Source organism: Thamnophis sirtalis, unplaced genomic scaffold (genome assembly GCF_051295495.1).
Source record: "Thamnophis sirtalis isolate CommonGarterSnake01/CBP01778 unplaced genomic scaffold, rThaSir2_p1.2 scaffold_11, whole genome shotgun sequence".
NCBI lineage: Eukaryota > Metazoa > Chordata > Lepidosauria > Squamata > Natricidae > Thamnophis > Thamnophis sirtalis.
Genome location: NW_028261391.1, coordinates 32604900 through 32631203, shown reverse-complemented (window position 1 = coordinate 32631203; position 26304 = coordinate 32604900). Strand labels below are relative to the sequence as shown.

General features: G+C 34.7%; 2 protein-coding genes across 2 annotated transcripts in view; one reads left to right on the top strand and one right to left on the bottom strand.

Moving 5' to 3' along the window:
• The window catches only part of SGPP2 (sphingosine-1-phosphate phosphatase 2), a 41368-nt gene extending 30049 nt beyond the window's left edge, over positions 1–11319 (top strand). Inside the window, exons 3-5 of the mRNA XM_014055107.2 lie at positions 2778–2957; positions 3601–3690; positions 10460–11319. Coding sequence (XP_013910582.2) covers positions 2778–2957; positions 3601–3690; positions 10460–11002 — 813 coding nt within the window. The 3' untranslated portion in view covers positions 11003–11319. The remainder of the gene's footprint in view (positions 1–2777; positions 2958–3600; positions 3691–10459) is intronic.
• Positions 11320–11929: 610 nt separating this feature from the next.
• Positions 11930–26304, bottom strand: part of FARSB (phenylalanyl-tRNA synthetase subunit beta) — a 35933-nt gene continuing 21558 nt past the window's right edge. The window contains exons 16-17 of the mRNA XM_014055106.2: positions 23702–23854; positions 11930–13915 (exon numbers count right to left, since the gene is read on the bottom strand). Coding sequence (XP_013910581.2) covers positions 13764–13915; positions 23702–23854 — 305 coding nt within the window. The 3' untranslated portion in view covers positions 11930–13763. The remainder of the gene's footprint in view (positions 13916–23701; positions 23855–26304) is intronic.

The following is a 26304-nucleotide window of genomic DNA, read 5'->3' as shown; positions in this document are numbered from 1 at the left end:
AGTCTGCTATAACCTGTAGAGCATCTAGTATTCAAGATGCTGATTTTGCCAGGATCATTTCAGCTTTGCTGGAAGAATATTTCACCCATCTACTGAACATGCCAATATATTGGCAACAGGGCCCATGTAGCTTTCTAAAATTCCCATATCTGTCTGAAATATACAAGATGTTCATTTGAATCTCCTACCCCAACATCAAATCAGCAAAAACGTCTCATTCATTAAAGTAAGACAACAAACTTCATATAGCAGGCAACATTAGGGGAATTGATATAATAATGACAGTTTTTTGTTTTTATGGTTAAATGTTTTATTTTACGAGATGGCTAGGAACTAGCAGACTTGAAAAATCAAAATATTTCATTGTATGCTAATTTCAGTCTGGTGAAGGTTTAACTGATGAAGTCTGCTATTGATCCCAAATATAGAATGAAAATGCATTTCGAAGTCACCGTTATATTACACATATGGCATTAGCTGTTTCTCTGCTTCTTAGCCTTTCAGTTTCATTTTGATTTTCAATGGCTTATTTGCAAATGCCTATTTTGACAGAAATAGTCATTTCTGTTCCATGAAAGTCATTTGTAAACGTATAAAAATGATAAGCATTTTTTAAAAAGCCATTTCCCCCCAAATCTCCAGATGTATACTGTTGATAAAAAAGAGCCATGATCTTGAGACCTAAATACTTATCTGTCATTTTATATGTTCCATGGTCGTGAAAAGAATTGTAAGACACCTGAAGCAAGTGATTTATGCAGATATTGAAGATGAAAATTACAATCCATAAATCTCCCGTCTTACATTTTCAAGGCATCTGAAACAGTTTTATTTTATTTTTTCCTCATGGGATTAGGAGTGGTAGAATTTTGAAGTTATTGCTGACAATCAGGCTTGATGACATGGTGTTCTTGATGCCTCCAGGTCACTCATGTACTTTAGTTCCTCTTTGAACTTAAAAAGGAATTGTATTTAACTTGTGAACATTTCATGAAGGAAGGTATACCAAAGGAACAGAAAAAATATTGATATTAAAGCTGGAAATAGGATAACATTTAATTGCGGTAATACCTCTTTCTCACTAAATGCTGCAGGGCAAAGTGGAAACTTGCTTACATCAACTAAAAGAGTGGACATACCTACAGTCCAAACTATATCTACTTTCTTCACAAGTGCATTCTACTTTATTTATTTTCTCCTACCATTTTAAAACCACTAAGTAAATTCTACTAGAGTTGAACACCCAGAAGAGTTTTATATAAAAGGAAAGAAAGTAAAAAGAAATAAAGGTGAAAGAGAGTGAGAGAGATACATGTGCAACAATCTTTGGTAGAGAAACAAAGTTATAATCAATACAGATTTTCTGGAATACAAAGCATCACCTTGCAATAGGATGGGGCACTAAGTTGTCCAATCTACTCTCTGCAGAAGTTTTTAATCTTTCTTTTGGGGAAACCAGGGGGGGGGGGCAGACGGGAGTAATACAGCAATATTTCCTATGATGGTTTGTGTCCATGGACTGGCCTATCCCAGAGGTCAAGTTGGCATAAAAGTCCCCTAGAGAGCTCCTAGGGAATGATGGAGTGGAAACTCTTAGCTTCTGGATTAGGCTTTAAATGTTTTCTGCTTTGATTGATATGTTTATTATACTTCTATGTTCTATACTGTCATCCCTCAGGAGTCTGTTATGTGATTAAATCAGTATGCAAAATGGAGAAGTGAACAAACATTACTGTATTGTTAGTATTTCAGCTCAACATAGTTTGTGTTACCTTTGCTCAAGGATGCACTAAGAAAACTACATTCCCCAAAAGTGGAAACACATTTTCTCTTTAGGTGTAACTTATAATGTTTGAAGTTATGGTGTTGTGACTTTCAAACATTTTACCTCCTACATTTATGATGCACTGCTTTAGCATTACATTGACTTGCTTTGTTATTTTTAAATGTATAATGTCACTGCTTAATGTTCCTGCCATTATTGATATTTTGTGTTTTTAGATTACAATCTTATTACTCCTAGAAGGGTCTTTGATAGTGCATAGAACAGTTTGGTTCTTCTGTTTTAGGGCCACAGGGAAAAGACTTTCTACCTGACCTCAGGTGTCCTACTCTGGGCCTTGTAAAATTATTTAGTCAGAGATTTAAAAAATCAGTCTTTATCAGCAAATGAATTACAGATGAATTAGACTTTTAATTCATATAATTCCAAGTACACCTTTCTCTGTATGTCTAGGAATTATGACATCTGGAGCTGATCGGGTTGGGGTAGGCTCCCCCAACTACTTATCTTAAATCCTTGGGCAAATCTCTATCTCTCATTTTAAACTTTAAACAATGGTTTGGAGCCAGGCTATTTGAAGGACCACCTTTCCTCCATTACATCTACCTAATTCACCAGGACAGGAATTCGGGATGTGGTGTGGGTCCCAACTATTCGGGATCTTCATTGATGGGAGCATGAAAAGTGTCTTGTCGGTGGTGGCTCCTTTCCTAGGGGGCATAATCCCCACGAAGGTATGATTGCCCCTTTCCTGTTGCTTTTTTCAAAAACACCAAAGACTTGGCTATTCAGCAGGCCTGGAGATCCCAAATAGAGATGGAGCTGATCAAGTGGCTGATCCAATGATCTTGTGAGGGAAGGGGCTATGATTTTTATGTTGTAGTTTTTAATATTGTAAGCCACCCAAAGTCACTGTTGTATGAATTGGGCAGCCGTGTAAATTTGTTTACTACACAAATAAACAAGCAGGCAAATGTCTCTTTGCTATCCCCAGGTAGTCATGTATATTGGTCAAGTCATGAAAGACCTTCTGAAGTGGCCTCGTCCTCGGTCACCACCTGTTGTCAAGCTAGAAAAGAAGACTAATGCAGAATATGGAATGCCATCCACACATGCAATGGCAGCCACTGTCATCTCTTTCACTTTTGTATCTGTGACTGCAAACCAGTACAAGGTAGGAAGCAGCAATTCTGATTTAATCTAGTCAAGTTGCATGACCAAGTTTCATTGCCTTATTTGGTCAAATATCAGTCCCTCCATCTTAAGTCTCAAGTATTTCAGTGGCATTACAGTCCATTTCTGTTTCATCCTCTTCCTTCTTGTGTATTGGTCTTCATCAGACAGTATTAACAAACTTCACTGAGAAAAGTCATTCCTAGGAATATGGGACTGTTTCACATCCTCAATCACGTTTCTATAAAATTAGGATCTTTTGTCCCAGTGGGATTTTTTGGGGGGATGTACACAAATTCACTTTTGGACCTACTTGGTTAGTCTTTCAATTGTGGAGATACTTCTTCATAGTTCTTCATTTAGCTTGGAACACTTTGAAGGCTTTTTAAAGAATGGAATCACTTGATGTTATCTACAAAAAAATTCACCATCTATGATCTTCAGGGAACTCATCCAAGTAAGGCTCTTGGGAAGTCATAACTTCCCTTCTCATTGTCTGAATTGTTTCATCTTCGATTTAGGAAAGGGAGATTCTAATTCTTTAGATTTATGTATGGTATCCTCAAACTAAATTGTGGATGGATTGTTTTCGGTTAAGTGATGAATAAAGATTTTATTAACATTCTTTCCCTTTATATTTTTAGTATCCACTTGAACTTGGACTGTTGGGAGCCTTCTTATTTTCATCTCTGGTAGGCCTCAGCAGAATTTACACAGGAATGCACACAGTGCTCGTAAGTTTTTACTGAGGGTAACTGCTGGGACGATGAGAGGCAAGGAAAACAAATCATGAAATGCTTATGGTGCCATCATTAATTAAATTACAGAATTTTGATGCGTCCATAATGGTGCAGTTATTTAATGACATTGCTATGTGTATGTCATCATTTAGGAATTATTAGAGTTTGCATCAAATGTTACTCCTTATGATATGATATAATAAATGATTAATAAAAATACTTTCTAAGATATAGATTTTCCTCCTTGAAAAGAATATGTAATTAAATTTTCAGAAGCAACTTATTTTTCGTGATTTTCCTCTTCTGCCTCTCTTAAGCTTTCAACTTAAACAAGCCCACGGAATTCTGGCTTGATGTTTTTATAAATCAGGATTTGAAAATCAAGAACAATGATTTGCTGTTCTGTTTTTTAAAGGAGCAATAAGCCAAAATTCCCAGCTTGTTATGCTACAGCTCCCACCGTCAGTTTGACATCTGGAGAAAGCTCCTCTAAGCAATTTTGCAAGGATTGTTTTGTAGTCAGACCACCAAGCAAACCACTGCATGGAAATTTCTCTGGAGACCTGAAATATACTGAAAATGACTGTTGCTTTAATGAATAATTATTCTGAAAATTAATAAATCTATTTCTCTTCTAAAATTTATGTGGTAGGAAATTTTGATGTTGATTATTTTACAGGTAGGATAATATCATTACAATTTGTATTTCAAGAAATGTCATTTTTTGTTCTGTATTGTAGAAGCAGCCAGCCAGCGAATATGGCATCATGGTCAATACAATACAATACAATAGCAGAGTGGGAAGGGACCTTGGAGGTCTTCTAGTCCAACCCCCTGCCTAGGCAGGAAACCCTATACCATTTCAGACAAATGGCTATCCAACATCTTCTTAAAGACTTCCAGTTTGGGGCATTCACAACTTCTGGAGGCAAGCTGTTCCACTGATTAATTGTTCTAACTGTCAGGAAATTTCTCCTCAGTTATAAGTTGCTTCTCTCCTTGATTAGTTTCCACCCATTGTTCCTTGTTCTACCCTCAGGTGCCTTGGAGAATAGTTTGACTCCCTCTTCTTTGTGGCAACCCCTGAGATATTGGAACACTGCTATCATGTTTCCCCTAGTCCTTATTTTCATTAAACTAGATACCCCGTTCCTGCAACTGTTCTTCATATGTTTGTCTCTAGTCCCCTAATCATCTTTGTTGCTCTTCTCTGCACTCTTTATAGAGTCTCCACATCTTTTCTACATTGTAAAGATGTTGCCTTATAACTGGTGCAATCTAGGCTCATCACCTCTTAGCCAGGAATGCTCATTAGATAATTCTGGACCAGGAACTCCCTCTCAATCCATCATACCACTCTGAAGGGTTGGGGGAGACATTAAGAATAGGAAGGGCTATGTATTCTGCCTTGAGCTGAAGAATTTGAATTTGAATTTGAATTTATTAAAATTTATAGGCCGCCCTTTTCCCTGAGGGGACTCAGGGCGGCTTACAATCACAAGGGAGGGAAGTGCAACATCAAAAACAAAACAAAATGTGAACAAAGAAAAAAATAGTAAAACACAACTTTCGTTCAACAATCAAACACTCGGGCGGGTGAATTAGGAACCTATCCCCAGGCCTGCTGGGAGAGCCAGATCTTGAGGGCTGCGCGGAAGGTCTGGACGGTGGTGAGGGTACGGATCTCAGCGGGGAGATCGTTCCACAGGGTCGGAGCTGCAACAGAAAAGGCTCTCCTCCGTGTGGTCGCCAGTCGGCATTGAAAAGAAAAGATAGGATATAGCAATATAACAGCAAAGTTAAATACAAAGCATCAAGTTAATTTTGTTTCTAATAAAAGCTCAAAGAATCGGTAGAATCTGAACCTAAATAATAAAAAAATTGTTTCTTCATAATTTAAGACTGTTCACTGAGGAGATATATCTTTATAAAAGGTACCTTTAGGTCAGAGCTGTCAAACCTGTGGCTCGCGAGCCAGATGCATCACACAGTGGCCACATCCATGCCCAGTTTAGCAAAGGGGGGGGTCACAATACATCACGTGATGACACTATGATGATGTGAGTTTGACATCCATGCTTTAGGTAATCTAACACTGCCATTTACACTTTTACTTTTCTTGATGTGTGATCTAATCAAACTGGAAGAAAGTATGAAGTAAAACTCCATTATTTTAAAACAGCTTGTTTGCTACATAGTGCAGCTATCATTGAGTGCATTTACTGAAAGTTAGACTTAATGTTATTTACGGGATGGGAAGATCAAATAAGACATTTTAATGATAATTTCAGCTTACTCATATAAGCATCTTAAATAATCATAGCTGCTAATGGCTACATTTGTATTCATCACTATGAATTTTGATGGAAACCCTTACTAGATCAAGACATTTAGTTTAGAACAGAGAGTCTCACATCGCCGCCACTACCGGTTTGCCCGAACCGGTGCAAACCAACAGAATACCACCTCTGGTTTACGCACATAAATAGAGTAAGTTCTCCTAAATGACTCCTGATTTTTACACAAACATATTCATGAGGATTTCCTAGCATCAGTATGTAAATGACTTTCTATCACTTTTTTGTAGGATATTTTTCAATTTCCTAGTCTAACAGTATAACTGGGATTTCCTCTTGAACTACCATTCAAGTAGTAACCCAGTTCAATTCAGCTTAGTTTGTTTTAAAGATCAGTTAAGGCAGGGATGTCAAACTCAATTTCATTGATGGCCGCATCAATGCTGTAGTTGACCTGGGTTGTGTGTCCAAGTGGGCGCGGCCGACTGGGTGGGCATGGCCATCTTGATGCCACTCCCCAAACCGCTGGCATGTTTCCTCTTCACACTGGGTAGAGCAGGACAAACAGACTTTGTGTTTGAAACGTGAGTTAAGATAAGTGTGCGTGCTACAACACAAATAATCTCTTGGCAACACACCTCCAAAGATGTTTTCATTACACACACGCACAATTCAGACTGAAAAGTGGAGGAAGACAGAGTGACTAAAATATTATATTGAAGCTTTTAGGCCAATTTGTATCATATACTTGGGGCAAATCTGAAGAAAGTGATGGAAGGGATTGTTGGCTAGATTGATATGCCTATATATGGAAGTATTTCTTATGCTTAGACTTCATCTAATACATTGTTCTCCCCAAAGCTAAACATTTAAAAGGATAATATAAGATGATGCTACTTTACATAGCAGGAAAAATGTATTGATGTTTGACATTGGCTGTTTCTTTTTTAATGTCATTTTTATGCACATAGATTACAAATATTGCATACTTTTGTTCACAAATCCTGGTGCCAATGAACCTTTAATCCCCAGAAATATTATATCCTTTTGCTTGAAGACTACACTTTTTGCTTCACACATCCTTTGTTTATTACAGCTAAATTATATGGCACTTTCCAAGAAAGATCAGGTTATTAGATTCTTGCTAGCTCGTCTCCAACCTCTTCTTGTAAATCTCATATTGTTTCCATTTCTGACATAATCCCTTATGGGAATAGTTCCAAAAGCAATTCTTTGAAGAAATCTATTAAATCCAATAGTAATAACTTATGTACAGCTGTGTGAAAAAGTCCTGCATGCTTTACGGTTTATGGTTTAGTTTATAACATTTTTTGGATAGGCCATTGATTTTATGATATTTTATGCTAATTGCTTTGCAAATATTGTTATATTTAAATGTATACTGGTGGTTTTTAAGTGAAAAGCATAAGCTTTTTGCAATTTGGTCCTATTTGGATGGGGATTGTGAACTTTCTTGCATGCTTATAATGCATGCTTACAACAACTATGAAAACAGATTAACTGATGCATACCCAGTGGCATACGTGTTGCACTAAGGCCGATGCTAGTGTTTTGTTAACATTTTTATTGTTTGTGGTAACCAGTTTAGGTAACCAAACATGGTTACTAATATGAAATTGGCCAGCCCTTATTGCTTAGGCGGCATCACTTTGGCATAGACTGTATAATCCTTTGCACGTGATCTTTGGTGACAATGTGGTGCCAGGCTGCAATAATAGATTCAATCAGTTCCTGCTTGGTCTTTGGATGCTTCTTGCTTATTTCGTAATCAATTTTGGCCCACAAGTTCTCAATTGGGTTCAAATCCGGGCTCTGAGCTGGCCAATCCAGGAGTCGAGCACCATGCTTCTTCATCCACTGCTGGATGGGCTTGACTTGATGACAAGGAGCGTTGTCATCCTGGAAGTGAAAGTCCTTCCCTACAAGTTGCTGAGCTGAAGGAAGCATGGTCTTTTCCAGGACTTCAACATACTGCTTAGAATTCATGATTCCCTGCACGATTTGTGTCCAACCAATACCAGAAGCAGTGATACAGACCCAGATCATTACATGCAATGGGTGCTTCACAGATAGATTCACGAAGTACGGCGTAAATTCTTCAGCTGGAAATCTTCTGACATGCTTATTGCACTGATTCCCAATCAAGTAGAAATTGTTCTCATCACAGAAGATGACCTTGGCCCACTGATCGTTGGTCCACTTGGCATACTTTTTGGTCCAAGCACGTTGACGAGAGTGATGAGCGTCTGTGAGCAAAGGTTTACTTCGAGCCCTGCAGCCTTTGAGAACCTCTGGCAAGCTGTCTGTAATGAACTGTGCTTGTGCACACTTTTACATCACATGTTTCACCCCAAATTCTTGTAATCTGAGGTGAGGTGAGCTTCTTGTCAGCCATCGAAATGCGCTGCAGAGCCCAATCTTCCTTTTTTGGCGACTTTCTTGGTCTTCTAGAGCAGAGCTGTCACCAACTGAACCAGTTATTTGGTATTTTTCAATCACTCTGCTTCCTGTGGTGCAATGGCATTTCACTATTTTGGCTATTTCTGTACAGGAGTAACCCTCTTCATAAAGCACAATGATGTGATGCTCCTGCTTAGTACCGGTGAAAGCAAAGGCCTTTATCCTTGCCTGCAGCCAGAGCTAAATTAAAATTTTCAATGCTTTTCATGCCTATTTATAGTCAGAGAGTATGATAACATTGATTGGCTCATAGATTTAGCCTCTGTGCATTTTGATTGGTCAGCCAAAGCTCACTGCTGATTGGCTACTTTCGATCCTAACATTCTTGAAAATTCAAGTTGTGTTTGTTTTAGCATAAACTCACTCAAAACCTTAAAAAGACTTTGGCTATATTAATAAAAATTATGCATCTCAATCCGACTACAGAAATTTTCATCAAAGTACTAATTTTGCATGGTTTCTATGAGTGAAAAGTTGATAAAACATGTAAACACAGCTTAAAACAAAGTGTGCAGGACTTTTTCACACAGCTGTACATACATAGATACACAGGGTTAAACCTAGCTATACTATAGCATACCTAATTATAATCAGTTGTCTACATTGTATACTTGCTGTATATTCTATTGTAATAGTGGAAGATGAAAACAAAATACCAGTGCCTCTAGGCCTTCATAAAACCATAAGGAGCACCATAATGTCTGAACTAATATAACCCTTGGCATTTAATGCAGGAAGATTATGATGAACCACTTCAGTTTCTTCCAGGATACAGGAGCAGCGAGCTCCAAATTAAGGATTTAGTATCTAAAATGAATCATAATTTAAAGGAATATATAGAATCATGGGATTTTCTGTGGAGAAAGTTCTACTAACACCCCCAGAATGATGCTGTTCAAAGATTTGGACTACACCATCCCTGCTAGCAATAGTAGCTGTAATTCAATATCCCTGAAGGATAGCAGACTAGGGAAATATGTGTAGAATATAATTTGTGTAATGACCGTGCATATGCGTGAATGTCTGTATGAGAGAGATAAAACTTTTGTTTAAAAAACTGTGATGGTATTGTTTCTCTTGTGTGGAATGGAATTAATTTGAGATATGTAGTAGCATTACTGATGTTTTAAAGTTCTTTAGCGTAGATTATAGAAGCAGTAATGAAGCATTCAAAAACTGGTCTTTTGTTTTTCTTAATAAATGTAGTCATTCAAGTAACTTTGATCATCCAGTGTTCTTCTCTGAACACTCTCCAGAGTCCCTCTTTGAGAGAAATGGCTAGTTCAAAAATATGAAAAATAGACCAAAAAAAAAAAAGATAATTGATAGTCACTAATAATTCAGGTTTCATTAAATAACAGACACCAGGGAGTAGGGTCAAATAAATTGTTTGGCCCTAAAAAAAGTAAACTAAGGAAGGAACATTAATTCTTTGCAGAAAAATTACAAATTTATAAATTAAGTGCCTATGGAGATTCTCAATCATCCAGGAAGTTATTAAACTGAGAGATTACGGGAGGGAAAGGCTAGTGACTAGAAAGAAAAAAAACCTGTCAGAAATCTTAATTTAAGAAGCATTACTTCATTGCCTTTCAGCAAGAAGTTCCAAATCTAAATTATGGGTTTGTGTACAGTGATATATGAATACATACTCTGCCTATCAATCTTACCTTAATTCTGCAAATGTAACATCTTTACTGCTCTTGCAGTAATCCTCTCCTGTCCTCCACCCCCATGAAGAGTATAAAAGTGATGAAGATTCCTCAGTTATAATTTTGCTCCAGTGAAATATTAGGAGTTGAAGGACATACATCATACCAAGCTTTTGCATTTTAGTTATGTTACTCTTTGACATTTATTCTTAAGGTATTTCTTACGTCTACTAGACCTGTAATGTTCTAAACCTGTTTTTCAATTCAAGCTAGGGATTGCATTCTGAGACAAATGGCAACTTGTGTCATTAATGTATTTATGTGTTTTTCCAGGACGTCATTGTCGGCAGTCTAATTTCCTTATTTTTGACTGCTATTGCCTGTCCTACCTGGGATACTGTGGATCACTTGATGCTCACCAGCCCTTTCTGTCCAGCATTCTGCATCATTGTGCCCCTCTTCTTGTGCTACAATTATCCTAAACTAGATTATTACAGTCCAACTAGAGCAGATACTACCACTATTCTAGGAGCTTCTGCAGGAGCCATTATCGGGTTTTGGGCAAATAATCACTATGGTTCAAATGCTGCATCTAAAGATGTCACTTACAGTGTTTCTTCCATCACTAGTGAAATTATCTTGTTAGTGCTTGCAAAATTTGTAGTGGGGATTGGTGTTTTAATGATGACACGGCAGATTGCCAAAACTATTGTTCTTAAATTATTATGTTCTTGGCACAAGGTTTCTAACAGTGATGTTGTAGCTATGCAGCAAATAAAAATTGAAGTGCCCTATAAATTTATCACCTATTCTTCTATTGGTCTAAGTGCTACAATGTTTGTGCCACTAATATATACATTTTTTGGTTTAAATTAAATACCGTATTTTTCAGAATATAAGACACCCTTTTCCCTCAAAAAAGAGGCTGAAATCTGAGTGCATCTTATACACTGAATATAGCATTTCTTACCTCCTGAAACTCCACCCCTTCACCAAAATGGCCGGGCATAGCTTTTAGAAGGTTTTCAAAGAGCTCCTGGGGGCTGGAGAGGGCAGAAATGAGCAAAAAACAACACATTTTTTGCCCTCCCTGCCCCCAGCAGCACTCTATAAGCTTCCTAAAGGCTATCCATGCCCCCCCCTTTAACAAAAAACAGGCCGGTTGTTCGCAAAAATGGGCTGTTTTTTGCTTATTCCCCCCCCCCCACCAGGAACACTCTACAAGCCTCCTAAGGGCTATTCAGCCCCACCCCCTTTTTTAAAAAAAACCAGGTCTGTTTTCACAAAAAACGGGTCGTTTTGGGGAGGTTTGCAGAATGTAAAAACTTTTTTAAAAAAATTTCTTCTTCAAAACCTTGCTGCATCTTGTACTCCGGTGCGACTTATACTATGAAAAATATGGTACTATGTGTTCAGGTTTTTTTATTGTCCAGATTATGAACTGAAGATTAAAATGATTTGCAGTAGTTGGGGGGCTGAGGCGATGAGAGAATGGAACGTGCCTTTTGCATAAACTCTTTAGGATTGCTAATACTGGAGACTAAAGATAGTATTTAGTTATTCTAGTATTCAGCGTGAGAGAGATGGTCACAGACCAAAAAACTAAAATAATCAGGAATGACATTTAATTCTATTTGTAAACATATGTGACTCGGAATAAATACATTCTATGATCTTCCTCGGAATGGAGATGCTGCGCTATTCCTTTGGGTTTAAATGACACTCCCAGTCCCCAACCTAATCTTTATCTTATATATCATAAGAATACAGGTCTGAATTTTCATTTTTCTTTGTTTTGTATTTTGAATAAGAAGGGGTCTGAAAGATATTGATTGTATGAAGACATAATATTCTTATATCAAAATACTGCAGACGTTTCTCAGGAATTTAGCACTGACAGCATAAAGGAAGCAGCATTTTGTATTCTAATGCTAATACAAGAGAAAAGTGCTAAGTTGCTTCTAAGTCTTTTTCTTCCTCATTCACATTCTAAACATTAGAGATGAGCATGGATGGATGAGGTGATTGGTTATACAAAAGAACGTATGGAGACTAGAATAGTTCATTAGTGCTACTAGTCAATTATTCTTTGTATTCACATTATAGCGGGAGCAGAAAATAGTAAAACCTCCATATCATAGATTTTAATTCAACAGATTTTATATATAAAATGTTTTTGTTTGGCCTTCACCTCTATTCACTTACATCATTAATGTGATATAATTACATAAATGAGGTAAACTATATAAATTGGAATTTAACAGACATCTAAAGGATATGCTAAATCATGGTTTTACTGTAATGACATATATACTGTGTGTCATATATATATATAAATAATTGTAGGACAATTCTATTTAAAATAGATTTTTGAATGTATGTTGTCTTCCCAACAGTTTTGGGTTTGTTTACATAACTATTTTTATGAACACCTGGTCTATGCTGTTCAACAAGACTGCATGTATATGTTCTTATTTATAAAGTATACAATTTCTATTTTTGTATCATTTTACTGTAATACCATAAATTACTATTCAAATTATGTGTTTCTATTTTTTTTATATATTTCTATATTATTTCAAAGTATAAATGTCAAATGCTCTTAGCAAGGAAGCGCTAACAAATATACAGTATTTTCTGGTTACACTTTTAGTTCATGTAGAATCTGAATTAAAATGTTAAATAAGACTGCAAACATACAGAACTAGATATGGACACTAGGTAATGGGCTCATGATTAACATTTAAAACAGACATTCTATAGCCTTTCCTCCATTAATTTGATCACTCCATCCTAGTGGTCTATGTGTTAAAGGTATTTATTGGGAATTTACTTAACAATTGAGATTTTCAGCATATATCACTAGTGTCCAAAATTTTGGTTCAATTCCCTGTAATCTCATCACTACCACAACTAAACCAAAATGGAGATCACCTAAGATCATTAGTTGGGGATTTTTTTTCCCCATCAGAAGACTTATTTACTCAATAGGAAAATTTGCAAGAAAACATCATGTCTAAGAGACAAAAAGATATTTAGGCATTTGCAACTACATACAAATGAAAAAGCTTCCCTATTCTATTTCTAGTATAGGAAAGAGAGTCAATGGATAATTTACTCTAAAACACACCTGCTTACAATTGTTTCTACTACAACTAAGGGTGAGTGAGTAGGCAAATAAGTGTATTTTGACCCCCTTCATAATAGAATAAAAAATTATGGTGTAGCTACCATGGGTGGAAAAACAAGTTTGTTTTAGCTTACAAGAAACCTTTTTATTTATTATCAGGACAAATTTAACCTCTCAATTTAGTTCATATATGTTTTTATAAATTAGCACTCTATTTGGAGCAGCTGTAATAAGTTAACAGTCTATATTTCAATCACTAAACTATTTGAGGAAACAAAAAAATATTTAGCCAATACATATTTATGATACTTGACTGAACTTTGCCTTGTTTTTTTAAAAGATTGATGTCCTTAACTGTTAAAAAGAGCCTTTAACTGGTTAAAAAAACTTTTCTTATTACAGTAATAAGATATTAAATCCCAATAAAGCCTACTGTAACATTGGTCTAATACTTTGACGTACAAAATAAAATGGAGAATGAAGTTGGGCCAAAGGATGATGTTCTTCTTACTGGAAAGGCTCAATTGTGATTTCTAGGGCAGAACAGGGCATGGTGAGCTCAAATTTGGTGACAACATCAGGATGAAGAACTCCCAAGTTACCAATGCTCTGTCCTTTGGCAAAGATCTCAGCACATCGACCAGGGAAGAAAGCAGAGTCTGAAAGCAAATAAAGGAACAATGGAGTTAGTATGTCTAGGAACAAACAGAAATCAGAGGAAAAACTCTCAAGGGCACGTAAGATTCAGTTGGAATGGTTGCAAATAAACAAAAATGGTTTCTCATTTTAGAGAGTTAACACAATCGAGAGAAAAAAAAGCATTTGAAAAAAAGCATTTGAAAAGTCAAGCCTTTTTTTCATATACATATATATATGTATATGTATATGTATGTATGTATGTATGTATACGCACACACACACACACACACACGCATACATACATACATACACATTTTAGAAAACTTGGGAAAAGTTTTGCCAGGAGACAAAACCAATTTAAAATTCAAATCTACATTTTCAACACAAGGTGTCCAAGTAGTTAATTAAAGAATTAAAACTTTGAATTACTAGATAAAATTAGTCTACAGATTCAATAATTACAACTGAAGTACCTGTATTATAACCCGGTCTGCATTTCCCCCCCACAATAATCTCAATAGAATTTCATAATTTAATGCTGATATAAATTTTTAAAGTAATAAAGCAAATACTCTTCTGAGAAAATGTCCATACGATTCTATTTCAAAAATTATATGTCTGTTTGTAACTATCTCACGTTGGATTTGTGAAAATTTTTATTACTAGGCTCATATTGCCACATCTGAGATTTTTCAGTTTTATACATTATAAAGTTATGCACAAGGTAAAGGTGGGGAGAACTATAAAATAATCCTCAAACTTCATTGGAAGTAGTTCTAAAATCATTAATATTAAATATAGTTAATAAATGCAAGTGCTCTAAGAAGCATTTTAAAAAAAGAATCAGATACTATATTAGAAAACATTTCCATAAATTATCTCAAGCTAATCTCATAGTGTCTTCAGTTGTCTTGCAAATGTGTACCTGTGAAAACAGGATGATGTGAGAAGCTGAATTACAGCAACACTGCTTTATTTAGATTTATGGATTCTGCCACAAGAAAAGACAATACAGAACTGAAAGAAATAATGTTAATATATAATATTATAATGGTCACTATTAAATCACTTGTTCGCTTGCAAACATGCCCATGTACAGAGTTGGAAAAATATTACTTTAAAAGTACTTATACTGGGCAATGCAGGCCAGAAAAATCTCTTTTCGTACCCTAGCTACAATTATTTAAAAGATTGCAGTATCTTCTTAGGTCTCCACCACTTTGCAAAGGACAATAAAATTTACAAATAACAAAACAATTAGTTTTGTATGAACTAAACTACCATGGAAGGCTAATTTCTCAGCAAAAGTACCCCTCTGTTCATAACAGAAGATATATACTAATAGACTGACCTAAAAATTAATATGCAAATAGGAATTAATCAAAATGGGTATGCAGTTATTTCTCACAATTTTCTTATTTATTAATTTATCATTTACAAATAAAAAATGCATGACACTCAGAATGCATTGGCATATTATAGTTGCCACATCTGTATTATGATAGCAATATGCCTGAGTTATTTTAAGGACCAATAATGTACATACAATTTCTGTTAAGATTATATGAAGTAAAAATCCCACTGCATTAAAGAATCTTCCTTAATGAAACTAGATTTTATTAATCTTGAAAGATTTCATTTTCAAATGCAAACATAAAAATAGCTTATGTGAAAGAAAATCTTTAGCCCAATAGCATCTGCCTCTTAACTAGGTCGTAGCAGACATCTGGCCATACATGTTTTCAATATATTAATTGGAATTTAATCCTGTGTGAATGCATATTAGATTCAAGTCCAATTTTGTAGTTAGGGTCAGCAAATATGTCAGTTCCTGTTATAAGAAAGTTCCCCTGGCATATATAAATTGTTATTTTCCACAGTAAAAAAAAGTGCAAAGAGACTTCCTGTGAATTAGTACACATAAAATGTTATTTTCCATGGTTAAAAAAAAAATGCAAACTATATCGTCTTTTCCTGCTAACTACTAGTTCATAGGGGTTCTGTCCTAATAGTCAAATCTGGGAGCCTTAGGCTGGGAATCACCAAACTACAGAGTAAGATGTATTGGCAAGCATATCTAATAGATCAAAATTGTATTATATGATGCAGAAAAAGATGGAATCATATAAAAACACACGTTAAACCTCTACTTGAAAACCTATAACATAAAGATCTTATTACATTCTTTTAAACTCAAATGCCTCAAGGAATCCAAAAGGAGACTGAATTTGAAAGTATATGAGTGCTGTAAAAGATAATTAAGAAAGATAAAGCATAAACTCCAAAGTCTTTAGATAAACATACTTGTCTTCTGAAAATGACACTTTAAAACTTTTTAAACCCTATAACATCCAAATAAACTAAAATCAATGATCCATAGTAAGAAAAAAAGATTTCTGAAATGCTTTGAGGTTCAAAGAATTCTGTTATTAAACTTATGTCCCTAAGAACTGATAATTGTCTTTGTGTTCTAACACCAAGACTGCTTTGATTATTCAGGGCATCCTCTTTGGTCACTAATCCAATGGAAAACCTGGTCTTTAGCCTATTTTCTGGTTAATTGACCTTCAAAGAGCTTGTTGAATTCTCAGTGTGCTTTATTGTCAAATAGCCTATACATAGCTTCTTTTCTCTATCAATCTCCTTTCCATATTTGGAGCGAAAAGATTAAGGAAATGATATAGGATCAGAGTTAGCATCAACTTTAAAGACTATACTGATTCAACTCATAGCTTCAAAACAATAAGTAAACAAAAATTAGATGTCAGGCTTCAATAATTAAGAGGAAGGAATTATGCTATCCAGCATGATTATTAAAGGCTCAGTCCAAATATTCCAAGAATTAATGTTTATTATCTTAGCGTGAAATGGAAAAAATAGTACAATATGATTTGATCAGAAACATGATGCATTCGTAAATTACATCAGGACTGATTTCACCAGGCCTGAAAAAATTAACATCTTTTCTAGGCAGTCTAAAGAATTATTTTTCTGAGCTTATGGAAGGTTAATGTAATCTAACTGCTGAGGTTATCAATATGTAGAAAGTGGAGCACAGAATCAAGGAACGTTTGCAAATGTATGAAAAGACAACTTTAAAATGCCAGATATACTATGTTATTTATTGTTTAAATTTATAAAGCTGACCTTTCTGGGTAGCGTATAGCATAAAAAAATGAACAATAAACTAAAACAAAACAGAAAAAACCCAATCCAATCATATATATTAAACATATAAAATATACAAATATAAAATGTGACCAAGCAATATAGGAGAGCAAGCTAAAGGCACTTTCACTTAATTGGGTTCTAATGCCTGGAGGAAGAGCCAGGTCTTAGCAGATTTCCTAAAAGTTGGGGCATGTCATATACTGGACAAGCAGGAGTCACTCCAGAGAACAAGACAACCACAGAAAAGGTATCTTTTTTTTGAATCCTCATTAATTATATATTTATAATCAAAGGCCGTGATTTACTAAACTTTGCAATTAAACAAAATTTTAATAATATTTTATTAAACAAAATACAGTATTTTATTAACAAAATACAGTTGTTATTTCTCCACTTTGCACTGTTAAGCTTTTCTCTGCTGCAGATCATTTCCCATGAAGAAATGGGATTTTGCATTTCAAATAATAATCTATTCTCTACTATTCCCTAACATCTGTAACCCACATCCCCATATGAAAGGATAAGAAGAAAAAGAAGTTTACTGTTTACATAACAAACGCAAACAAGTAAACTGATCTGTGTAAGGAAACTACTGGAAGAGAAACAGTTAACAGCCACTAAAGTTCTTAATACATGTAAACTAATCCCCTAATTCAACAAGTGCCTCTTATTCCTTTTTCTGAAGATCAAAAAGAAAACTTTCTTTTACTGTATATTTGAAATCAGTGGGAACAGGTGTGGATTCTGGATCGGTATGCAGATGAAAAGGTATAATTACCTAGCTAGTCCACTTCAGAATCAGGGGGTCTGAATTTCCATTAAGAGGAAACATTTCGTTTTCATAACTTTGTAATGAAATATTTTATTAATAAAATAAAGCTTAATACACATTTGTGTTTACATCAGCTGGCTAATATCTTTCTACAGCAGGATAAAATTTTCCAGTGGTAATTTCATGCAAAATGTAAAGCAGATCACACAACAGTTACAAAACACTGTAAAATATAACAGAAACAGACCAGAGACTAAACTCGGAATCTGGTTTTCCAGACTATTTATTTTCGTTTATTTCTATTTCTTATTTCTAAACCGCCCTTCTCCCTCAAAGACTGGTCTTCCAATGTGATGCCCTATCATCTGCCAGTAGTGTCCTTTTTCATTCTAGGTCATACAATCAGGGCAAAAACTAACTTAGCTTCCATCTGCTGCTGGAGTCCCAACAGTTCTTGCTAGCATAGCTAATTGTATATAATACAGAGCCACAACTTCTATACTGTATCCTTGCTTTATGCAAAAGAATACATAGACAGAAATATAAATTTTAAACGGACAATATAAATATTTATAGTCAAAATCAGTTACAAGGAGTAATTGTGGCTCACATGGTTAGGACACTGGGTTGGCGGTTAGCAAGCCCATGACTTGAGACTGGAGTGCTGCTGTGTGGCAGAGTGAGCTCCGGTCGTTCATTCCAGGTCCTTGATGGGAACATGAGAGCAGCACCGGGCAACGGTGATGTCCCCAGCTAATCCTTTCACCTTGGAAGCACCTTAAACAGTGTCATCGACACAAATGGGATGGGGGTGGGGGAATCAGTTACTCATCTTAGACTGTGCATGCAATGGTTTGGATTTAAAGCAAAAAAGGTGGTTTGAGAGAGGTTGTGCTTGCAATCCCAGGAAAATATATGATTGAGGTAAGGAGGCACCATCAACAACCCCAGCTAACTCCAAAGCTTTCCATTGTTAGCATAACTTTACCTCAAATATTCCTCTCCTCAGGGATCACACTACCACCTTATGGCCTAAAGGTTAAGGTAAAGGTTCCCCTCACACATATGTACTAGTCATGCTCGACTCTAGGGAGCAGTGCTCATCTGTTTCAAAGCTGAAGTGCCAGCACTGTCCAAAGGTATCTATGTGGTCATGTGGCCGGCATGACTAAATGCTGAAGGCGTCCGGAACGCTGCTACCTTCCCACCAAAGGTGGTCCCTATTTTTCTACTTGTATTTTTAACATGCTTTTGAACTGCTAGGTTTTTGTTTTTTGTTTTTTTTTGGTTGGCAGAAGCTAGAAGTAACGGGAGTTTACCCCGTTATGTCGCACTAGGGAGTCGAACCACCGAACTGCCGATCTTTCAATTGACAAGCTCAGCATCTAAGCCACTGCGTCCCTGTCTTATGGGCCTAGGGAAATGCAAAATTGTAATGAAAGTGCCGAGAAGTAGAGCATGCATACCTACAAACCTTCTGAAGTAGCACCTCTTCTGTCTTGAGTCTGAAACACTATACATCCAATAAGGTGTGACCTATTTAACGTGGATTATGGATGGCAGAAGACTTGGTAAAGGATATGTTTTACAATAAAGTACTTATACAATAGACAACTCTATGTTATCTATATAGTAATACAATGTGTTAGTGTCCAAAAAGTGGAATTGGAACCAATTCAGAGTTGCATTTTGAAAAACAGGATATGTTCACATTCCTTTATTCATTTGTGAGAGTTTATATGATGAATAATCCATTTCACTCTACAAATCAAAACTCTGTGCAATCCACATATGGCAGAGGCAAAGAACAGAAAGTATCTCTATTTCTATAAATAATTCTCCACAGTTTTTGGAGCTCTTTTCTGTTCTTATAAAAAAAGCCCATTTTCTCAGCATGGAAATAGAAAAAGGAAGAGAGGGAGGAAGGAAGATATTTTAGCACTGTAGTCTGCCAATTCTTATGGTAGTCTAAGCTCTTACTTGAGTTCTATGAATACAGAATGCAGAAACACCTGGTAGCCGACTTACTCATGCTTAGCGATAATCTGGTCAATTAGGAAGTGACATAAGTATCAATTTTAAAAAAAAACCACATGTTTATCAACATTTCTTAATCAAAAAGATGGCTGGTATTTTTATGTAGGCTAAAGACCACATACAATGAGAAACATTAGTTCTGGAAATAGATCCTTTACCCTTATTGTTTGAAAGTTAGTTAATGGAACTAACCACTAACAGAATAATAAAAATAAAAATAAAACTAGTAGCTTTATTTGGACTATTAACTTTAGTAAATCATAACCATCATTAGTATATTTTCTGGATTTCTAGAGTTCTAGGAGTTGGAGGCTTAATAATTATAATTTAATAATGTTGTTTTTAATGTTGGAAAAACAGAGGGAATTATGAACAAGTAAATATGCTCTCACAATCAAATATATCTCAATGTAACCTATATAAGGAAAAAGTCTCAAACAATTATGGAATTTTCCCAAAAGATTCAACATTATGCTACTGTAAAGGTCTGTATGAAGTAATTATGAAACAGTAGCTATACCAAGATTTCCAGTGACATAAAGGCCAAAAAGAGGTTTCGCAGATACCGTGTCAGATTTCCAGTGATTGCTTGTCACTAGAGAATAACAAAAGGTGGACAATTTTTTAAAGTTATTATTAATTTTCACACTTTTACTTGTACTTTTACCTTCAAATGGGAGGTATTAGAGTGACATGTTAAAATGAGTTAACATCTAAAACACCACAGTAAAATTTTTGATGCAATGTAATGTTGAGCATGTTCTATTTTTTATGAAATAATTTGAGTTATTTTTAATGAGGGAATTAAATAAAACATGGTATTAAATAAATCCAGTAAGAAACATACTTGAACCTTTCCATACCTGCACCTTTTCATACAAAGCTTAGCATGCTAATCTTTTTAAACAAATCTTTATTGTATCCTTTCCATGGATTAATAATATATTTCTACCCCAACTTTCTTCCAAGGATATGACTCAATACTGGCATATTTAAGATTTTTAGGTGGTTACTATTTTGGTACTGATTAGACCAACATAGAAATATTTATAGTAATCAGACTTGATGCACTAAGCATGTAACTCCAGTAACTAGTTAATACTAATTACCTAATCAGTATCATATCCTAAATAGATTTCTGGTTATAGGAGAGAAAATAGGAATCAATGGGAAGGTAACACTCCCAACATTACATTTAAACTTTTAACTTATATCAGTTCAATTCTGGACAATTATTCCTGTAACTCAAGCTACCTTGTCTGAAGAAAGAATGAAACTTCAGTAATTCATTCCTGAAACTTTAAAAATATTAGATATTATTCTGCAATTGAGTTTTAAAAAATATGAACTTATTTAGGTTGTACAAAGCCTGACCAAAACCGTCTGCAGCACATCTGTAACACAAAAAGCATTACTTACTGTAGATTAGAGTGTGACAAATGAAATACAAATGTTTCAAATTTTGGTTTCTTTCTTCCCTCGTTTTTATAACTATAGCATGATTTATTTATTTTTTAAAATATATATAGTTTCACATTTGACATACTTTAATAATTTTTCCTTTCCAAATATTTCAAAAGGAAAATGGCAGAATGCAACTATTGTCAGCAACGGATCATGTCAACAATACCAGAATTTGCAATCTAAAATTAAGCATGGACCTGCCAATTTAAAATTTACCATTTCCTGGAAATATATCATAAGTAGTTCTATTTAAAGAACTATTGACACCATAATGTGTATGTCCTAACAGACATGACAAATGCAGCTTGGGGAGGCTGTTGTAAAGATACAATAATTCAAAAAGCCAAACCTTGGTTGAATCTTCATTATCTTAAAACAATGGATCAAACTGATGATTTATTAGCCTGAGAAATCACTCAGGTAGCACTAAGAATGGCTGCTCCTGGGTATACTTTTCATTACCTTTATAAAGAACTCTGAGGAAATTCATCAGTCACTCTGACCAGTGGGCTGTCCCAAATGACATTGAAAATCTCATTACATTACTGTAAAATGTATCTTGCAGCCTCCTTGAGAGCTGTTTTTCATTCATGATAATACACACACTAGATTTTAGATTAATAGAGGCCATAAAGAGCAAAAAAGCAGCAACAGCATTTTAAGCCATTTCTCCCCAAAGAAAGCAAACTTAAGATTTGAAACAGGTATTTTCATCTCAATTAATTTACAAGTACATTACTTGTAGGTTAAACATGCCCACCCCCCGCAAAATGACTGTTTACACGGGGCAATACTTGTTGAATTTAATGCAAAATTAATCAGAAAATATAATAATACCTTCCTGGATATATCTAAAGGAATTCAAGAATATTATTTTTATTAAATTAATTTAATCATATTTTCCTTTAAAAAAACCTAGGATATCACATATAAAGGCAGAAAAATATGTAAATAATATGCATAATACATATTATGCTGAAAACCTGTAAACAGTTTCTATTGTTTTTACTATGCGTAAACTATTCATGGTCATTATCAAAACCTCTATATTTAAATATGTCTTTCAAAATAAGCATTTTATTAAAAAACTGTGGGGCAGTCAACACTGATATTTTCTGCACTGAAGCATGAAAAGAATCTGTATTTCACAGAAAACATTTTAAATCAGTAGTTAAATGCTTTCCTGCTCCCATAAAAATAAATATTGTTCAATTAATATTTTATTATCTTGAAAGCAGAAATACAGTGGTAAATGAAAGAAATAGAAATAAAGTATGTGTTTCTATAAGGAAAGCTTTATTGGAGAAATATATTTACCTCATTGCCCTATATTTAGAACAAGCAATGTTCTGCCTTGAATTATGCCTGAATATCAGAGCTATAATTTTTTTATTTACTTTTTAATATAATTTTAAGGATATCAACATTTCACCTATATTTTTAAGCACCTGCTATTGTTCTGAGGAAACTGCTATATTTAAAGACAAAACAATTTATGAACATTAACATTATTAATATTTAAGTATTAGTGAAACTAATGGCAAGCCATAATCAAATTGTATGGAGACTGAATGAATGTATACAATAAAAGTAATTTTGTTTCTCTATCTAATTATGGGAAGTACATTATATAGATCTTAAGAAGATAATTGTCCATTCAAGATGGACAATGTTTCATGGCTTCTTAAACTAAAGCCTGTAATGTGATGTAATACATAATCTGCCTGAATTACAGAATTGTTCAGTTACGTTATGCACATTTAAAGCATGATCGTGCATTCTCCAAACTTATATAACTTTTGTTGAAAATAATGGTCACAGATGCAGCACAAAATAAAATACAAGAAAGCTATATTTTTAGCATGGTTATTCATTGAAATAGTAAATCTGCATATTGGCTTGCCTCTCAGCTATGCAAAAGCATAAAAGACCTTCCTAAAATGCCCCCTCTTTCTACAGAACACCACTATATTTTATTATGTCATGTCTTCAAGCTGAAGATTTTATGAGAATGAAGAGAGCTAAATGGTGTAGGAAATACTTATACAAGCTTCCTTCTTGTTGTGCTTTGATTATTTCCAAATAGTTGCTGTTGAAGCTAGATACTACTTTCCATATGTGCAGAACAGAATTTAAAAATAACTATTGTTAACAAAGTATCATAGTGAGCAATAGCACTATTACAATTATATAATAACATAAAGAAACTAGTTACAGTATTTGTGAAGACAGTGAAACTTAAGCAATTAACAACCCTAAGCCACAGAACAATGGATTTGAATTTTAAGTCATTAAAAGGTGGGCATTTTATTTAACACAGATATACAAGAACATCCAGATGTACTTTCAAATGTTGGCTTACCTTCAGCTGCTTTAATATAATATCCATTCTCTTTACTTGGAGGGATTTCCAGGAGCTGCATGATTCTATCCAGCAACCCATGAATTATCTCAAACCCAGGGTTTCTGTTATAATAGATAGCACAAAGATGCCTGTGGTTTTTTGCACCCACATCTAAAGATGGAAAATTAAAGAAAACAAAAAATCAACAACTCTGTAAAAATTGCACTTTAAAGACCATATTTGTTCTGATCCTATCAGGTATCAGTGCTTAACAAAACCATGGGTAGAAATTCATAGCTTTGATGGGTAACTATTTGGCTTATCCTTCCTGAGAGCTACCTACCAATAAATATGCCCAGCTGCTTGGTAACATGCCTTATCATCTTTCCCAGCATAACATAGACGTTATGTCCAGCATTTAGCCATCAATGACTTGCTCGGGGGTTGAATGGTGAGTAAAGAAGAATGTGCAAGAGATATATTTTTTCAGAAACTAACCTTATTACAACATAAACTTGTAACTGATTGGTATTAATTCAGAGGATCACATGATTAATATCCCCCCCACAACAGCTAGGTTTTAGCAAAGTCATCTTGCTGACAGATTAATTTTTAAAAGCTGAATGTCTTATCCTAATACACCAAACCAGAGTTAAACATATGTGGAAAAGTTGCAGTTTTAGGCTCAGACACATTCTGTTTGCCTGGATTTCCCATGCCATGCAAGAAGAGATGGGAGGGGAAAGCTTGATATAACTTATTCTTCTTTATTCACATTGCAATAAATCAGAGATAAACAACCTGAAGTTCCGGGGCTTCTGCAGTCGTCAAACATCCAAAGACTTCCAAAATTTATCATTAAATTGTAATATATAATTGGGGGAGGGGGTTCGTGCTTCCACAATTGTTTGGCAATCTAATATATTACTAAAAAGCCAAATATGGTTATGGGCAAATAAACATTTTTCACCACTGTGATAATGGTTTATATCACCACTGTGATATGGTTTATATGCTGAATTCTTTTATTTGGAAAATATGGTCAAAAAATGAAATTAGAAATAAAAATAGCAACATGAAATTCATTTACTACAGATCATATTAAAAATTGTTGCCAAATACAGGTAAAAATTTGCAAAATAGAAAGAAACTTATTGCATCATTCAATAAAACAATTTTCCTGCTTTCGTTTCTGTTTTAAAGTGAAGAAGTCAAGATGTTAGGAAAAATTACAGATCTATTGTAGAGAGTTCAAAGTGCTGTCTGAAAAACCCATTCCGCACAATATACAAGGAAGGTAATTAGTGGGAGCTCTTTGGAAGAAGCCAAGAAAATGTAACAAGAAATACTAGTATATGCTGCCCCCTGGCAGCAAACAAAATATATTTTAGAACATATTTTAGAAAATGTATCTTTCATACAGTATTGTTATCAGTACTTTAGCAGCAATACCTATAACTCATAAAACAACTAATAAATGCCTACAAAAACATTTCTCTGTTCAATGTTTCTGTTGCCTGGTGCTTGTTTTCCAAAATGTCCATTTAAATAGTGATATCATCAGGAGATGGTTCACTATCATATATTCATGTATTGTACTGTAATTCAAGCTGAACATTCTACTCCATTGTTACTATGCAATGGACACACACCTGAATTACGCATATTACTGCAGTGTGTTTAGAACTTATCTATTAATGGAAAATATTTATACTCTAACTGACAAATGTTTACACAATGTTAAACAGTATTGACCAAATACAATAGACAATAAATCAATTTAACCAAAAGTAAGCATTGGTGAAAACATTTGGCAACATAGTTTGGATTCTATTAAGTATGCTAATTAATAAAACTGTGATGGCTAACAAATGTCTTAAGCTTTATCATTTTCAAAAGCAGAAGCAATGGCTTTAGAGGATTTTAGAATATACATTTAAAAACAAGCTTTTTCATAATACAGTTTTGTAACAAAGGATCTCAAAGCAATCAATTAATACAATAACAATAGCACTTAGATTTATATACAGCTTCACAGTGCTTTACAGCCCTCTCTAAGTGGTTTACAGAGTCAGCCTCTTGTCGTCATTTTACCCATCTCGGAAGGATGGAAGGCTTAGCCAACCTTGAGCCTAGTGAGATTCACTGCTGAAACCGGTGCAGCTGGCAGTCAGCAGAAGTAGCTTGCAATACTGCATTCTTGGCTCTTTAACATATTTCCATAAATTAATATTTTATTAACCCAGCTTAGTTTGTGTGAATCCAGACAGCTGAGGTTTGTTCAGTAAAGCATGCCACTGTAAATGGCTTAGAGAAGGCTTTAAAGCACTGTGAAGCGGTATATAAGTCTAAGTGCTATTGCTATTTAGCATAACATAATCCAGGCTAAAAATCCTACATGGTCTGAGTTTCTTGAAATGAGAAAAAAGATAAAATGTTTAAAGGAATATATTTTAACAGAAATTAGAGGTATAGTTTTTGGATCCAAAACTGGCAAGGATGTTTTAAGATCCACCAGGGCTATTCACTTTGCATATATCAGTTGCTTAAAAAAAGCTACATTTCTTTAGGAAGGCTAAGCATATGTACAGATTTAGGAAAATACAGGGATTACAACAAGT